The 19,436-nt window shown below is 36.8% G+C and overlaps 1 protein-coding gene across 1 annotated transcript in view; it reads right to left on the reverse strand.

Annotated features, from left to right (window-relative positions):
• The window catches only part of TMCO3 (transmembrane and coiled-coil domains 3), a 32,672-nt gene that overhangs the window by 2,023 nt on the left and 11,213 nt on the right, over positions 1-19,436 (reverse strand). Inside the window, exons 6-12 of the mRNA XM_033052079.1 lie at positions 17,167-17,259; positions 15,822-16,008; positions 14,737-14,854; positions 13,951-14,146; positions 7,762-7,912; positions 1,436-1,515; positions 805-954 (exon numbers count right to left, since the gene is read on the reverse strand). Of these exons, the coding sequence (XP_032907970.1) occupies positions 805-954; positions 1,436-1,515; positions 7,762-7,912; positions 13,951-14,146; positions 14,737-14,854; positions 15,822-16,008; positions 17,167-17,259 (975 nt within the window). The remainder of the gene's footprint in view (positions 1-804; positions 955-1,435; positions 1,516-7,761; positions 7,913-13,950; positions 14,147-14,736; positions 14,855-15,821; positions 16,009-17,166; positions 17,260-19,436) is intronic.

Raw genomic sequence — 19,436 nt, forward strand, 5'->3', positions numbered from 1 at the left:
TGTTTTAGTTGGAATTGGTTCCAACACTATGCAGTCCACTGGCTCAAATAACAAAAACCTTGGAGCACCAGGACAGCATTTTTTGTGAGCAGAAGCACAAAGGATAAAGCAGCTAGTACTAGAAAGTGAGGTCAGTTGCTCTATCTCTGTAACCACAATTTACTTAATTTCATAAATCAGACTTCACCTTCTTTAAAGAAAAAAAAAAAAAAAACAAAAAAAACAACATTCTCATAGGTTCAGTATAAAACTAAGTTTAATGCTTCTTTCCAGGAGGACTTTTTTCATGACTACCAAAAACACTGGCTGTTTCTTCTGTGGAGGATTTAAAATGAAGAAGTTTTACAGGTTAAAGTGATTACAAGTTAATTTGCTTGTTTAAATGTTAAGGGAGTTTTTACAATATCTGTTCTCCAGTTCTTATTTACTGGTATTTCCTTCTTCAAATCTTATATTCTCTCTGTATTGTACACTCCTATACCTCTTTCAAGTGCAGTATCAAGATTTTAAAAGCAAGGGCTTCTCAGTCTTTGTGACTTGGGTGCTATCTGCAACTCACTGTTCACATAATTAAGTTGTGAGAGAAGTTAAGGTAAAGCATTTATAAGTAATCTATTTAAAATTCTAAAGTACAATATGAAACAATAAAAACCAGCACTAAGAACCATGTCAGGGACATGCAAATATCCATTTTTATGGGTTGATTCTACTCTCCTACATTTGAGAGGTGCCACAAAACTGGAGTGTATTAGTGTAAGTTATTCAGGTGCAAGAAATGAAGTTAATAACCACAGAACAGCTTACCTCCCGAGATATGATCCCTGCTCTGCGTGCTCTACTTCCCAGAACAAAAGAGAATTCACTGACTTGTGCCAGTCCTGCTGAGACAATCCACTTGATATACTGGCTGGTCTTTGGAAGAATCAAAGAAAGGACAAGCACTGCCAAGACAAACTTTAAAAGCAGGGTTTTTTGAGTCATTGTGGGTTTGTTTTGTTTGTTTGTTTAAACAAAGAAGTGCAATAAATAAAATAGTATTATCTCTGTAAGATATATAGCATCAGATAGAATAATTTTGGACATAACATAAAATAACAGACTTCCAAATGTGTCTACTGTAGTAATGTCAAAAGAGACAAATGTACATTGCACAGTAAGAAGTAGCATCTTCTTTACTATAATAAAACACTTGACAACTGTCACAAATCCCAAACTAGAGAATTAGATGCTTTGCCATGTGCAACTTTTAACCTGAAGAATATTGTATCAAACTGTATCCTAATCAGTAAGATTCCTCCAAATACATATTTACAGTAATATTCTCTGTTATATCAAATGTTCGGTTATTGCACAGAATTTTCTTTAGGGCATGCAGCACAAAGATTACTTAGATTATTGAAGATTAAAATATTTTTAATAGTGTAAAAGAAAATACCTTCATTATGACGACAGACAATGTAAGGAATAGCAAGACTGTGAGTTCATATATTACAAATGTGGGAAAAACATGAAGTCCTAGAAGAAAAGAAAATATTGCACAGTTTGAGGCCAATATCTTACTCTGGTAATTTTCTATGTTAATAATATATTTCATTGCAAGATAGTATTCCTAAAATCAATCAAACAAAAAACCTTAACTTACCCACCAAGCACTTGATCACTAAAGCCCTAACTACCTACTTGATCACAAAAGTATTTCCCGCAATATCCAGCCCTTTTTTCCTTTGGGGAGGTTTAGCACAGGCAATATTCCCAGCTGAATTAAGTTACATATGACTGATGCACAAGCACTTCAATTTCTAAAGCCTTCTGTCATCCACACTAGTCAGCAATATAAAATCTGAACTGAAACAAATGAAAGCTATAAAAATCCTGCAAGAAAATAATTCCATTGTCATGCACAGTCACTGCAATATTTTGCTGGTCATTTAACTTTTTTTTTTAATGATATGGTAATAGACTATCACAGTGCAAGGAACATGATACTCAGTATTTGCACAGACTATAGCTACAACAGAAATCCAAACTGTTTTCATTCTATGACCCTCACTTCCAAATGCTGAAAGTCACCTGAACTTGAAAAGTCACTTAGACTACAATCAGGTAAGGCCACAAACCCCTGAGCATGGTCTAACAATTAAGGAATTACAGAAAAACCCATTGCTATGATGTTGATGGTGTTTATTTTGTTGGAGTGGATTATCATTGGGGTTTTTTGCAATTTGGTCATTTTAACGTGGTAATTATTAGTAAAGAAAGGTAACAAGAACCTCAAAGAACTCAGAGACATAAAACTAAATCCTGCAAATATTAAACATAAGAAAAATAAATATTTGTTGGGGAATATTCTTATTCTGAGGAATAATTTTACAAATAAGTCCATTTTTATCTTCTGAAGCATGAAGAACTTGTGCAGGTAAACATAACTGTATCTTCAGAAGCTCGTTCCTTTTTCATAAAAGCTTCTAAAAAGTGAACTCAAAATAGTGGTGGTGTTCCCAATAAACTCATAATAGCTGGCATTTCTCCAACCCAGTTATTTCTGATGAAGGACAAGAATTTAGCTTTCTGAAGCATAAGGCGTGTAAACCAATGCTGTAAATAACTTCCTATTTTAATGCATGACAAAGCTCCGCCAATTTTCCCTCTCTCCAGTGCTGCAGATCCAGATGAGCTGTAGAGAACCAAGAGTTGTCATCTCTTCCAGACACAGTAACTTCACAGGGTTTTGTCTGTATGCACATTCAATTGCCCATGGAAACTTTCTTCAATTACATCAGAGATCTTCATACAAGTGCCACCCAGACAGCATGCACACACATACCCTGCTTTATTTCTTAGTTTCCTTTCAGCTACTGAAGCAAAATGCAAAAGACTATCAAAATAAGAGGAGAGACAGCAGAATAAGAGATGAAAACCACACCCAAAAAAAGGAATCCACATATATGCACAGACGCATGTGCAAGGGCAAGTAGCTTCTGTTTTCACTGTGTATCACGTGCACAGTACTCCTTCACCTTTAGGCCGACCTCAGAAAATACAGAAAAGCAATTAGAGAAATACAGCCCATAGCAATGGCATGTTTGATAAGAGGGACAATTCTGCCAGATCTAGAACTGAAGGTTTCCAAGGGAGGCTATAAATAAAGTCTAGCGCTGTCATCACTACGGGTGGCACTACGTGTTCAGTTCTGGAGCACACAGGCAGTCTGAAGTCCATTTGAACAGCTGCCCACTGTGGAGATTATTGCCATATTCCAAAGAGCTGAAGCACAAACTACAGCAGATTTCTATAACAATCCTTTGGAGGAGAGTCTCGGCAAGGTGAAAACGAGCCTAAACCTGTCACATACACTATTCTGAGCAGACAAATCAACATCCCAGAAACCAGACATTTTTTGAAGGAAATAAATCCCATCATAAGGTATTTTTATGGTCAGCAAAGACCTTTGCCCCATTCCTAGATGAAAACCCAGGATAAGGCCAGAAGTGCTATCAGACTCCTATACAAGCACATGACGCCTTCCTGACAACATAAACACCATCACAAAGAAAAATTTCGTAGGCAGAAGGTGCATGAATATGGACAGTTACTGTAATGATTTTGATCAGACTTTGACTAAACTCAGGATTAATTTTTAAATCGTTCTCTAACATGGAAGAAACACTTCAAATAACTCAGAAACTTCAGCAGTGTCATTGGCACATGTCACATTGACCAGGAGTCAACAGCTAGGGTAACAGTTACGTACATTTTACAGAGCTGACCACAAGCTACCAGACTTCAGCTCTAAGCAGTGTTCACAAAGAGCTGGATCACAGGCCTTGGGGTGCATCACTGTCAAGCCAAAAAGCACAGTATACTCACAAAGCTGGTATGTATGTGCAGGCAAGACTGCACAATCTTTTTTAAAGTATTTTTTTCTTAACAAGTAAACTCCCTCTTTTCTCAATTAGACAGATTCTACCAATCTGCTGGATAGCTTCTGAACAGCATGCGATGATCACATCTTTACCACATTTTGGTAAGATCAAACATCAAAAAAAGCAATCTTGGAGATCCTTGATGGCAAACAAGAGTACAAAAATCAGAACTCTGTGGGTCAAACTGGAGCCAATAGAACTAATTCTGACACATTCTCAAGATAGGACATCACTCAGAAAAATCAAGTTAGCTATGCATTGAAATGCTGTGTCTACTAAGAGTCTTAATGAACCTAGGATCATAGCCAGCAAATGCAATAAATGCTACAGCCCTGGCTAGATCATTAAGCAGCAGAGGGGAAAGCCAATCTTCTTAATCCTTCTGCAAAGGGGAAAGTCCTTTTGATTCTATTGTCAGTTCTGAGAGCATGAAGCCTCCAAATTTCATTGTGGTCCGTGTAGAAAAACAAAGCACTAGAGCTGGATGGGTAAGGGGAAGGTAATGCATACCACCTAACAAACTCCAGTTGGAATCTGCCTTTGATTTTCTCAGATTCAACAGAAATGTTAAGAGGCTTATTGGACAATCCTTGTGTGCATGTTTGTTCTTGACAGTGGTGGTTCCGGCAGTGTCAGCATCACCCATCTTCTCAAGAAAAAGACTGAGCTGTTAAAGGGTTTTCAGCCTCTTGCATTCAAGGTCCAACACCGACCACAGGAGTTACTCAGAAGGGAAATGTGGAACCTGGCAGATGGGTACATCTGTACAGCCATTGAGAACACACAACTTGTCAATCAGTGGAAGTAATCTGTTACCCCACCACATGTAGACTAAAAAAAAAAAAAAAAAAAAAAAAAGCTTTTTTAAAACAGTCAAACAGGCTATGCAAAGATGTCTTCCATCTTTCCAAAAAGCAATCAAAACAAAATCAAACGATGTATGGGTAAAGATCTGTGTACTAGATACAAAAACAGGAACGAGAAAGAAAGTGCCCAAAATGTGGCTCTAAGGGATTGGTCAAGGCATTCTCTGTCCAGTAAGGACAGAGACTAACAGAAACTGTCTAACCTCAGCAGGTGACATAAAGAATGCCAGGAACCTTGAAGAACACCCAGAGGCCTAAATGAACGTACAGATAGAGAGTAACTCAAAGTGCAGCTGTTAATGCCTAACTGCAAAGGTGCATTATTCCCACAAATGCACCCAAGCGCAAATTTGAAAGCAGTACCATTGCACAGGTCAAGGTAAGGGCAGGTCCACTGCTATGGATATTACATGAACAAGTACAGCTCAGCTTTTAGGCACCAGAAGGATTTCTGTAGTAAGAGCAGAAAAGCAGGCATTTAAGACAAGCAAAATAGGAATGACCTTTTCAAAATGACATACTTACAGTATGAACTTTTCAATTAAGAGAATTTTTTCCCATTTGTGCCTTTATTCTAAAGGGACCAGAAATAATACTCTGCAGTGGTGTTCCTCAGAATCTCAAGTATTTCTGCTCTCTATAAGGGGCTTGCTGCATATAGTAACAAACAAACCTTCTCTTTAGGCAGCGGGGAGGAATAATCTTTCTCTGTGGCTTTTACATAATTTCACACAGTAAATCTCTACATATTTATATATACATACAATTTTCAGGTGTATATACGTAAGTAGAGAGCAAGCAAGAAGTCTTTAAAAAGAAATCTAGTAAGAAGAAAAATTAAGGAAAACTCTTTGTTCTATTAAGTTTTCTTTGCAACATCACATCACTCCTTTTAAAACCTACCTCCTTGCCACCCCACAGAATTTCCTGTTAACCACAAAATTTAAAAGTAACTGAAAGGGGGAAGGGGGGAGTAATTTTTATTTGGGGAGAAAGGGGATTTTCTTTTAGGTTGGGGTTTTTATTAGGGTTTTGAGTCTTCTCTTTTGTTGGTTTTGGAGGGGTTTTTCTTGTTGGTTGGTTGGGAGTTTTTTTTAACAAGCAAGCATTATCGCATTTTGTCAGATGTCTATAACATGGTTCTTCTGATTTTTTAGCTAATTTTCTTCTGAGGCAGGAATAATACCCATTTTATGTAAAATCACACCAATTTGTGAGGCAATTTTCTTTTCTTCCCTTCTTGCAATTATAATGGCAACATTTGTTAAAAAGAATTTTAATTTTGTAGCAGAATGACTAAAATAATTTCCTTAGAGTACAATGTAGGCTGTATGGAGCGCTGCTAGCATGCCAACTGAGGTCTTGCTATTTTCTTTTACTCTAGTAAAGTCTTATCTCTAGTCTTAATTTATGCAGCCACAAGAGTGTAGGACAGTATTTTTGTTCAGTCTCTTGTAAAATTAACTTTGGGCTTATAATCACTTGTCATGCTTTGTATCCCTGATAACATTATCCATTCCATCACCATCTTTACTGAAACACAAACAACTTATATCTGTGAGCATGTAGCAACTACTATCCAAGCTTGTTGGCTTTACGGGCCCAAGTTTCATCAGAGCTCACCACTTTCCTCCCATTATTAAAAAAAAAAAAAAAAGTTATTCAAATAAACATATTTATTATTAAGTAATCTGACTCATCACCAGATGCTATTATCATGGACTGGATTAAAAAAAAAAGAAATTAAAATTAGAACTGGCAAGCATAGCTATTTCATTTTCATTTTGACAGCCCTCAGTTTTAGTTTCTGTTACAAAACAACGAGTATTAAACAGGCATATAACGAAAAACATTAAAATCATGCTGATGGCACTTTATTGTTATCTGAATAAATAGATGGAGATAAAAAGAATAAAAAACTTCAAATAACAGCAGAAGAAAAACCAAGGGTGTTTTGAAAAAAATCCAAGTGTAAACCCTAAGACTTTCTTAGTAAACATGGATTGAAGTACGTTGGATTGATGCACCAGGCCACATCCAAATCTCCTCTTAGACACTGTAATGTCACCAACACAGGGACATGTATCTCCTGTACAATCCACAGGGAGAGAGAAGTGCTTTCTCAGGGCCTGTTTCCTCACCCACTGTAGCCCAGCACCTCAGTAATGTGTTCCAGTTTCCTTTAAAGTGTATTGGGGCATGCACACACAGCTGCAGAATGTAGCAGTTCAAAAGGAAGTTACTAATTTACTGTAAGTATCCTGAGTTAACTCCTTTTGGATATCAGGCACCATGAGTTACTCCCTCATACTTCAATGCTGCATTTCAGTTGGCATTCAAGTAGTGTCTGAGATACATCTTCTTTCAATTATTTTTCCATGCATCGAGAATACAGATCACACCCTCCCAACTAAATTTCTAAAGAAACAAGCTATAAAAAATTATGATGACATTCTGCTTCTACAGAAATCCAAATCACAAAAATTTGAAATCTATTCTATCAATTGACTCAAAATAGTAATACAATTTCAGTATAAATTACAAATACAGCTGCTGGGAAGACAAAAGAACATTCAAAAAACCCGCAATGAATCAACAACCAAACCAAGGCCTCTTTACCTTAAAATATTTAGTTACATGTTTTAAATAGGATGATTTCAAAATTAACATTGAAAAATTGACACTAAACCAAGTCTTGGGAGTATAACACCAAAATGGCTTCTGAAACTGAATGTTACATTTAGAAGTAGTAGCAAAGGCAAACCAATGTTGTGGTCAATTAACAGTACAGTATTTTAACAAAATAAAATCTATCTCCTCCCCTCACATTATAGACACCATTTTTTTCTCCTCACACACATTGTAAGCAATGTTTTTATAAATTATATATATTTTATATAGTATAGATTTAACAATATTTAACATTACATATAAACATCAATTATTTTAAAGTAAGATATCTTGAAAGTTACCTATGGATGCAAAGAAAATGATGGCAAGAAAGTCACGTATTGGTTCAATACAGCACATAATCTCCTCAGTAACCATGTGACCCTGAGAAGAGATCAGAGCTCCGGCTAAGAAGCATCCCAGCTCCATTGAAACATCCAACAGCTCTGTGACCTGTTAAGGAATAACAGAGAATCTATTGCTGAGTGACTTTATATACCATTTCACAGCAAAACTATAAAACTTTACATTATACCAAATGCAGGAAATTACTATGTCTTTATGCAAATTCAACAACAAACAGAATTCAGTGTTCTGCAGTATTGTATTTATACAGAAGACTCACAAATCTAGCTTCTCCCTTTATGTTACCTCCTTTTCCACAAAAGCAAAAATAAATTTTTAATCTACATTGCAATGCCTTGTGTGACCCTTAAGGAGAGAATATGATTTCACAAGTCAGAGAGAGACTATGACAGCTTTGGAGTCAGGATTACACAATACACTGAGGCTGTGAAATAAAGCAGTAAAAATAAGGTATTTTCCAGCTGTCAAATAAGAGGGGAAAATGGAAATCTAAGCTTGTATCTGGGAGAAGAGTCTCAATCTAGCAGAAGTCCCTGGCATAAATTATGTTTTATTATTGTAAATTTGGTCTGTAAATGTGCCCGTGTGCTTTACTGAATAGGAATTCATTTAAGTGTGCGAAGTAAACTGCTGAAATGAAGCACAATGACTGCCTGAAAGAATTCAGACTGCTTCATTCTTTTTTAGTATTTTAATGCAGTAATAGAAGAAGAGATGAAACACATGTAAAGAGACTAAACAAAACACAAAGCAACTGCTTAAGGCAATGCTTGGAACACTAAAAGAAAAAAAAAGCAAACTGCACTTCTAATGTATGGTATAGTATAGAGTATGTTTGAAAATAATAACCTCACAATCACACAGCTGTACGTGGTCATCTTGCTGAGAAAGGACAATGTTATTAATATTAATAGAACCTATTTTTATTCTTAGAATAAAGAACTTAGAAAACTAATAGAACTTATTTTTATTCTAATTTAGATTAAGCAAGAATACACTATAGTACAATTATGGACACCATTCATCGTATCTTGAATGATGTTTTACTGTAAGATATTAAACAAAATCTCAGGCAACATTAAACTAATGGAGGAGTGCAAAAAACACAATAAACAAGTCTCCACACCATGCATAAGATGCCACCTAAAAATAATCCCAAGAGCTTTGTATATTGAAGTAATAATGTCTGAATGTTCATCACATAATTGTATTTGTGATAACACTCTGTAATTTATTGCAAGATATTTAAGATAATAAATTGTTTTTGTCAACTAATATAATTAGTTGCTGATCATGCAAAGCAAACAACATAATGTTATTCCCATTTTAAAACAAAAGGAATTTCAGTGCTTTTTAGAACCATTTGAAATTGTAAGAGGGAAGAAGCCGATATATACATGAATGATTTTAAAAACACCAAGAGATTAATAAAATTAAGGAAACAGTTATGAATAGGAAACAGTTAAGTTCTTCTCAATCATACATTAGCTGTTTTAGAAGTCACAGCCTCTTGTGGATGATTAAGATCCAGTATAACCTAGTCAAATAAAGTTGGAATTGTTTTTACTACCCAGCTATAATCTTCCCACACTTAAGTGCCATCAGCTGCAACAGAGCTCCACATCAAAACTTTTATAGCTAATATTTTAAACATTCCCTTGGACAGGATTAGGTTACAATAAAGGAAGAGATGCAGCGTTATCTTGGACCAGAACTGCATGATACTGCACTGTTACTTCAAGCAAGGAGCAACTTGAGTGTGAAAGAAATATGTTTGTTCAGAAAGCATCAGACATAACTGGAGCAAACTGTATGTCTAACTGGGAATTTGGTCCCACAGCATAAAAACTGGATCACACTCCTGCAGTTTATGGCAAGCCAAGCATGAGCCTAGGGGCCTGGTAAAAAAATAGGGATGTTTTACTATTTTTTGTCTAGTGTCTGGGTACTACACAGCTTCAGCTCTACAAAATCCATGGGTCACTCTACATGCAGGAAAGTGTGAAGTGTATCAGACAGCAAGAAAAGAACCAAAAATTACATCATCTTCTTAACACTCTCTCCCCTCCTCCAATTTGCTCTTCACATAAACAGAATCAACTAGGTTGGAAAAGACCTTTGAAATCATAGGAGTCCAACCTTTTATATGTAGCTTTACTCAGAAATTCCTTTTACAATTCTCATCTTGGTTGCCAGTTGTCCCATAGTATTACCTACAAATGGACACATTTCCTCAGCTAAAAATGTAACATCATAAAAATGTATGCTACATAATGTATGGGCATGTATATGTGCATATGTAATGTATATGTGCATACATATACTGGAGAGGACTCATTTGGCTGGCAGGAAGGCATTCACAGCAGAGTTTTTTACATAAGCAAAACCTGGAAAGCATTGAGCATTTAGTATTCCCTCCCTGCTTGCATTACTTCTAACGTTCAGCTTTTACCAAACAGGACTTTAGCCATTACTAACCCCTGGGCTTTGCACTGTTCTCTTCTCAACTCCTAGGTTTACAGAAAACTTTTTCAGTCAAAATTACATGAAAAATTTTGTCAATTCGCATGTTTTTCTCAGCACAACTTAGTTTTCAGTTGTATTCAAGGGTCCCATTTCACTCCAATTCGGAAAGGATTGCTTTGCTTTCACAAGAATATTGGATTTTTATGTTCAAATGTTCTATCACATCAATAAATCAAGAAATAAACATTACTGCTATAGCATGTTCTGGGTGAATCTCAACCATCTGTTCAGCAGTTGTTTTGCTTATATTCTCTAATGATGTCTATCTTATTGCCACTCTTTAGTCCTCACAGAAGCTTAATGAATATGGTAAGCCACTAAAATTAAATAAAATTTTGGTGGAAATAAAGGTATTAGAATTTCAGGCTTTAGTAACTTAAATCTGCTCAAGAGTAAAGAGGTGAAGCTTGCATTTCAAGAAAGCAAAGCTGTAACATAAATTGAAACAATTTTAAGTGAACGTTGCAAAAACTCTATCTCAACTGTATTTTATGAAATTATTAACTAAAATATTTGACATTACAGTTCTTAATCTTCTTAATTGATAGAAAAGAGTTCATAATCAGGTTATAAACCATTGAGAAGTACTTCTAGTAAACAAAGAATGATATTCTAATACTAGTAATGACATCCATAAGACACTGCAGAAAAACCTCAATACATTTGCATATGTGAAGTACTGCAATAACATCACCGTATTTTCTTTTCAGTATATAAAGCAAACTGGCAATTTGCCTCCACTTGCTGCCACCATCCCAGGTCAACCATCAAGCAGTGAAACTAGAAACCACTTTTCCCCCACGTGTATGCACAGTTCTACAAACATGTAAATGCATCTGCTGTCCTTCCTGTCAGGTCAGTTTTATATTTTTCCATTTCCCTTATAACATTCCACAATTTCAGTTTTAAAAAATGATAAAACTGACTACTGTGGTCCTGCAGGTTTCCAATACAACACTTCATTATCAGGACAGTGTTTAAAACAATTTTCTTTGTAATGTTTCCGTACATACAGAACAACAAAAAGCAACACTACAGCAGTGAATGCTCAGTCTGACATATTCTTCAGCTCATCCTGGTAAATACCTTGACTTAAAACTACCAGTTTGGCCATTGATCCTGAATGGTCACGTTTAAAACCGTATGTTTAATTTATTCCTTATGTTGCAATTCAGGAGAACAGTTCACCAACTCAAACAAACAAACAAACAAAATAAATAACTAATCCCTATCTGCATAACTCAGAGCTTGAAAAGGAGATGCTGCTGAAAGTACAATAATGATCTACTGAACCTTTGTTACCGAAGACAAGGTACATGAATCAAAGATCCACAACTCTGTCTCAGTGTCATCTATGACAGGATTGGCACTTGACACAATCCCCACCTCCCAGACCTGACCTGCCTAACTAGCTGAAGGACAAAAGGGAAGTGAAGTTCAATTATTTCTGAGAATACTGGAAAGAGAAAGGGTATCTTAAGCTCCCAGTCTTACTAAAATATCTGCAGGTGTACCAAGCTGCAGTGTTATCCAAGTAACTCAGATTCAGAAATGCTCAAAAGTCACAACCATACTCGAAGGTCCTCAACTGACATGATAATCCTTATATGAAAATTGCTTACTAGCATTGCAGTATAGGAACCTCTTCTGTCTCATCTTCCCTGTTGTTCTCCTATACAGAATTTACCCTTATTGGCAGGAAAATGGCAATTCTTTAATTAATCATCTGAGATTTTTCAAATGCAGGAACCAAGCAAAATAAATCAAGTCTATATATAATGAGCGTTACACGTGCTGGTGTTACACATTAATCCAAATACAGAAAAAGCTTAGCTGGACCCCAGAAACCCAGCCAACACTGAAGCATGTAATAACTAACTATATGCATGAGGCAGGAATGCCCTGTCATTCCTAGTCTCTTTTTTGTGTATTGGAAAGGACATGTCCTGCAGAGTAACTCACAGTGCTAGACAGCGAGTTAAATAATTTCATTTAAAAATGTATCTCAAATTTCCCAAATGGTACCACAGAGCTGTCTTTGGTTAAGAATGCTAAAATAGACTCTCTCTTATTGCTCCTCTACAGATTCAAAAGGTTTTTCAGTGTAATTGTTTTCCTACCTGGCACCCAAAGATATGCAACTTGTTTTCAGCTTAGATTGCAATCACTCATCCTACATTTGTACTCTTGACAAAGTACAGCATCTATATTAATTAAGATCGGTTTTCCAGAAGATTTGTTCACCTATTCAACTCAACAAGCAAACACTTTTTTACTTTTTTTTTTGGTGTGAGTGTGTATTCAAACTCGTACCATTACTCTAATGAATCTGTAAGTGTCAGCAAATATCAAGCATCTCAACTGGTTCCCCGAAGCTACCCACAGTATCCTTCGTGCCATTCCCTTTGATAAATTATTCATCAACTTTAAAAGGGAAGAATTTTGAAAACACTGAAGAAGCCTTCTGGGTTTGCAGTACAGATCCAACAAACTCAAACATATTCTCCCCCCATATTTGTGTACACACATGTATTGTGTGAAGTCACGTAGACAAACTCCTTGTATATTTGAAATGCAATTTGGGTACAAGAAGCTCAATTCTATGTAGGCCATGGTTTTAGTTAAAAATAAAATTGCTTCTAGATACCATAATATTTTACACAACTTCAGTGGTTTCTTTGCTGTTTTTTATTAAAGTTGTTCTACAGGTGTAATGTTTGCTTGTTAGAAAGTAAAAAGGTGAAACCAGTTTTGTTTATCTTATTAGAGGACACATTTGAAATATGAACAGCTGTTTAGAGCAATGGCATTTTTAACTTACACAGTCACTAACTAAAGCTATGGTCTCACTAACTTCTTTTTAACCTTCTTCCTGAAGATGGTCAGCTTTTCCTGTTGGCCTGTCGTAACCAACCAAATACCCCTAGAAAACAGGCACAGGAACTTTATGGTTTAATTATTCTTGGGGGATGTAACAATCTGCACATTCAGGATAACGGAGTGTTAAACCCACAACATTATCAAGCAACTGTCACATTCTGCTCTCCAGCAGTATAGTTTTTCAGAAGGCTGAAATGTGAGATAGAAACAAAAATGGAGAATTCAGGGGAAAATGAACTACATTCAATAGAGTCAATCAAAATCTATAAACCTTAAGGCACTTCTCTACTTTCTTAACTTCGTCCCAAAATTTATCTCTCACACAAAAAGAAAATTATTTTATTGTTGAGAATTTGCTGTTGAGAAGAAACTTGCAAGCAAATGTCACAAATGTCATTATCAGTATCTCAAAATCATTTGAATGATTTTCAAATGCAATAAGTACCCCACAATTAAAACTCAGATCATGATTCCTAAACTATCTGTATTAAAAGCTAACACCAGAATTTCAGCTGACTCACAAATTGTACCTCTTCTTACTCATCTGTGCTATAATGCAGGAATCATCTGCACATTTGGGGGCTGTTTTAAAACAATTTAAAACCAAATCATTACAGAGGCACATGTATATTCAATAACACTAAGTGTGATGGCTTTTGTGATACTGATGAAGTAAACTACCACACGTATTAAAATGTTTTATCAATTTAAAAGATTACCGTTAACATAAGGAAGGTGAATGCAGTTATTCCTAGAATGAGGATTTCTTTATTCCCTTTGCTTTCTGTGTGCAACTTGCGGTAATACGGTCCTATGAGATAAGTCTTTATAACAAGACATAGAAGAAAAACAGCAGCCAGAGAAAACAGAATTTGGCCAATCAGTATCAGTATTCTCAGAATTTCCTTGAAAATGCTGGAAGAGAAGAACAAACAAAAAGTTTCTTTCAAGTGCTCTCATACCGGCCAACCAGTTCCCTGTAAATGAAAATACCTAATTCCTTAAATGCTCAAAACTGAATAGCTACAGGAAGGTACTTATATATATTAGTAAACAAGATTAAATCTGCAGAGTGCCTAGAAACCTCTTTTACAGTCTAAAATTGACTTCCATGTTGACTCAGAAAGATTTTCATTGACTATCTCCAAGGTAAGCCATTAGGCACAATAATACTATCACTTAGTCTTTGACAAAAACATGACCTGCAGGAATAAAGTAAGTGAAGAAATGAACTTATTTTTTTACAGTAACAAACTTTTCACTAAAAAGTTTAATTACCACACAGGACTAAAGCAGCAAAGAGATTATTTTATACAACTACTCCTGGTATGACTACTACAGGTTTCTACTTCACAACAAGTAGCAACAGTAAAGGAAATCTCACTGAATAGAGTGCCTATTTTCCATGGAACTGACATTAACTGTTGTGCTTTCACATTCACATTGGCAATCTAGATACTAATTGCAAGAGGCAGGGGAAAGATCCATACAATGATTTTTCTTACCTGGAATATGTGCTCACTCCTGCTTGAATAAGTGTAGGCATGACAGCTATAAATAAACCAAGCTGCACATCCTGCATCACCAACATGCCAAGCAGTACACTGCTGTAGTCAATATCTCCTGTACACCAGCACAGAGGTTATGGAAACAGCCATCAGAAACTAAGAATGCTTGCAAACACTCAGAAATCTAGAAAAGGCTTAATCAAAAGGAAACCAAATATAGCTCTTAATGGGCTGAAGGTCATTTAAAGTAGTCTAAGGACATTTTTCCCCACTAGTAGGTAAATTAAAATGTTTCTGTAAGACATAATAAAATACAAACAAAATATTTATATGAAACTTCTGTTACACAATAAAAACATCTACTTTGCTTAGCAGTTAAGCCCTAGTTAAATTTAGTGAAATGAAATTTAGTTACTAGAGCATTTAGTGAAATCCCTCTACTGAGAGTATACAGGCTTTATTCTGAAGACACACATTTGAGCCAGCATGTGTAAAACACACACCTTGAATTTTGGCATTAGAATGAATATTCTAGAGGGTGAGGAGTACTTTAACACAATTTGTATGAGGGAGATTTAAGTGGAAGAAAGCACCATGTCAAAACTTCCAAAAGGAAACATTTAGAAGTATTTGAGAAGCTAGAAATATGGCCCTTGAAGGTCCTTATTTGAAGAGCTGTTAGCTATGAAAGACCATCTGGACGGGTTTCTGTTTCCTGAAGAAGGATGTGAATTTTTACAATTAGCCTTTCTGCCCTGATGACAGGTAGAAGAGAGCTAATCTGGTAACCTCCTAAAAAGTTCAAGGATTCGAGACACTCGGTAAAGTCAGTTCTCAATGGAGAGCACTGGTTGTACTACACTGTCTTTGCCCAAAGAGGACTGGCTATGTACAAATCAAGTACATTTCCTAGCGAGAATACTCACAACACTGGCCAGCATTAAACAAGGATGATTGCAAACCAGGCTTAAGAGCAGGTTTTGTTTTGAGTTTTTAACTGGCTTCTCTTATAACATTACAAACTCAACGTCTTTTAAATTTTATTAGATACTACAGTAGTCCATATTTAAAGTCACATTTACCTTCTTTATCTCCTCGAACACTACCTGCAAGAAATCTGGACACCAGTGGTGTGCTTGACAAAGACAAACAAGTGGAAATGAAGACACTCTGTGTTGGTCTAATTTGGAGCAAGTGCCCCCATAGTAAACCAAAGGCAATCATCAGAACTGTCATGTAGCAGGGCCCTTGCAAAGAGATTTTCCATACCTTGGGAAGAAAACAAAGTTTTTATGACACTTTTCTCACTGATCAATTACAATGTTTTTCATTACAAATAAGCATTTTAAAGATGTGTGATTTGGGGCTCTAGTACTGGGGAAGAGTAATGGACTGTCACACTGTATCACCTAAAACTCCCAATGAGATATTCTACCGCAAAAGACTCCATACCAGAAACCAGGTGAATTTCCCAAAGCTCATGGACAAATTAATGGTCAAATGGTCCAGTATGGGTTGAAATACACTAAAATGATCAAATAAAAGACCAGTTATCTGATGCAATTCTAAGATGAGGAAAAAATGGGTGTGGCAAAGGCAGTCACCAATACCAGTAACCTGCTCCAAACTGCACAAGTAACCTGCACAAGCAATTTCGAAGCAGAAATTTACTTACTACAGTTTAGGAACCCTTGAATTACTGATTTTTATCTTAAACTTCAGAAGGACTAGAAATAGGAGATTAAGCTAAATGGTCATAAATTGCAACACATTCCAATTAAAGTTTTTCTAGTATCAAACTCACAACCATCAGTTTGGGAACAGATCACAGTGAAATTCTTTACATATCTACAGTCTTCACATATTTGTAGCCATACTTTCCACTATTAAAATTCTAGCTGATTTATAACTTTTTCTTTACAAATTAAAACCAAAAGAAACTTGAAGCTTTTGCTGAATTCTGATGGCCGTATAATTTAATATTTCAGATTGTGTTAACATACTTGCTTAATCATTTTATTAGCCAGTAGAGTATGTATTATCAATTCAGTATGCAGTTCTTAAACTTTCTGGGTTTTTTATAAGAGGAATGGCAAACATCACTGACACTCCATAGCAGCAACTGCACATTACCGCATGTTAAAATAAAGCAGAGATGGACTGTCAAACTGTGAGAGATTTTTCTAGTAATCAAACTGTTTTACTAAAATAGGGAGTAAATGTAGGGTTTTTTGAGACGTTGAATAAATAATTCATTCTGTTCTTTCCAAAGTGCAGAAACACATGTCACATTTGTCTTTTCAAAAATGTACAAAGCTACACCAGTGTATTGTAGGAAGTGTGTAAAAATCTAAAATATAACTGAAATCTGCAGTTCCAAGAATTAGCAATTAAATCCCACAACACAGAGATATTATAAAAACATACCTTTCTTAATCTTTCAGGAGAAAATTCTAGACCAACTAGAAAGAGAGTGAAGAATACACCAAATTCTCCCAACGTCTCCACCTGTACAATAGACTTAGGGGGGGAAAAATAAAAATCAGGGCACAGAAGTGGACTTATAATACAAAATTATATAAGTACACTACAAAACAAATTGATTCTCTTATGTTTCCACAGGTAGTTCACTTGCTGCTCATGTATCACAAGTTCCCAGAGCACCTTTGGAGTGCAATTATTTTCCCATCACCTGACTGATAGTAGGTGATAATCTGGTGGAAGAGTGCTGGTGACCCAATGTTCACATGTGCATTGATCTTGGTAAGTGTTGAGGAATTACATCTGATCCAGGGTAACTTGGCTGGCAAGCTGCAGGCTGAGAGTTGGGAGCCTGCAACATGTGTCAGTGAACTACCAACCTTTGGGATAACCAAGGGCACAAAGGTGAAGAAGGCAGAGAGCCTTCTCAGTGGACAGACGGGGAAGTTTCCTTAACAGAAAGCTTACTTGCTGGTTGAAAAAAATAGGTTATGTTTTATGCGTGTACTATTAAATCTCCAAGGCTTGCAATCCCGAAGCTACTTCTTGCTAGTTATTTTATTGGTGTATTGTATTCTGCTAGAGTGTAGTTGCTGTTCTGTTCTCCATCCTACAGGCTCCACGCATCCATTTCTCAGATCACCACAATTATCAGCCTTTGTGCTACAGTGTACAGATCCAACAGCAAGAAAAGTGGTTGTCTTCCTCATCACAACAGAAAAATGGGGATACTTTCTGGCTGGCAACTGGTATACCCTCAGGGTTCAGGTGTGGGGCCAGTACTATTCAATAGATACATACATGTATCAATGATCAGAATGGAAGAGGTGAACACACCACTCCCAAATTTGCTGGTGGTAACAGACTGGGAGTGCTGTTGACGCTTTTGAGGGACACGATGCCTTGCAGAAGGATATAGGTACACTGGAGTACTAGGCAATGATTAATGGGAGGAAATTATTTAACAATTCAAAATGCTGGATTCTGATCCCCCTAGGATGGGGTAATGCCAGGCACAAGTATGGATAGGAGAGGAGTGGCTGAAGAGTAGCCCTGCGGAAAAGGATCTGGGGGTGCTGGCGGACAGCAGGCTCAGTGTGAGACACCAGAGGGCAAACCCCATCCTGGGGTGCATCAGAGCATCACCAGTCACTCAAAATTATCTTGCTGTATTCAGTGGTGAATGGTCTCAGGCCTCACAGGTGTGAGGTGTGTGAACTGTGTGCAGTTCTGGGCCCCACCATGAAGGAGGACGCGAAAGTCCTTGCATGCACCCAGAAGACGACAAAGCTGGTGGAAGGCTGGAAGGAACGTCCTGTGAGGAACAGCTAAGGACTCTGGGTTTGCCTAGCTTGGAGAAAAGCAGGATGAGGGGCAACCCCATCATTCTCTAGAGCTTCCTGAGGAGGGAAAGTGGAGAGGGAAGTGCTGACAGGATGAGTGGGAATGGTTCAAAGCTGCCCCAGGAGAGGTTCAGACTGGACATTAGGAAGCATTTCTTTACTGAGAGGGTGGTCAAACCCTGGAACAGGCTTCCTAAAGAGCTGATTGATGCCCCAAGCTTGCCAGTGTTTCAGAGGCATTTGGACAACACCCCTAACAATATGCTTTACCTTTTGGTCAGCACTGAAGTGTACAGGCAGTTGATTGAATTCAAAACTCTAGTATTTTTTTTCCTGTGTATTTACAGGCCAGAGTAGAAGAAAACAAGGTTTATAATCAATTACAGAAGTGAGGACGAAAACCATCTTTTCTGCCAGATTAGAATCTGCCTGCCTTCTCACTTCCTTGGACATTCAACTTTTTTAGGAAATGGACAAGAAGACCAAACACTAGAGATCCAGTCAACATGAGCATTATTCAGGTAAATAATGTTTAATGACAGCTCCACAAGAAAAAGGCAGGTCACTCAAACTGTCCTAAAGAAACTTCTCTCATATCTGTTCTGACCACATCATCATCCTCAATGCAAGTCTCTTGAAAATTCTTGTTGGGTCTCTTGCTCATGCCAATCTTACAAACTTGTTTTTCAGTCTAAGTGGTCAAACTTTCCAGACATTCTCAACCCAGAAATTATGTACAACACTGAGGCCGAGATTATTTAATCTCTTCCAGTACAAGACCAACAAAATCCTACAATTTCTACTAATCCCTACTTTTGAGCCCAACAAACATTTTCAGCAGAAGCCCACGTAGGAGCAGATGTTACAAAGACA

This window comes from Catharus ustulatus, chromosome 2 (genome assembly GCF_009819885.2).
Source record: "Catharus ustulatus isolate bCatUst1 chromosome 2, bCatUst1.pri.v2, whole genome shotgun sequence".
Classification (NCBI taxonomy): domain Eukaryota; kingdom Metazoa; phylum Chordata; class Aves; order Passeriformes; family Turdidae; genus Catharus; species Catharus ustulatus.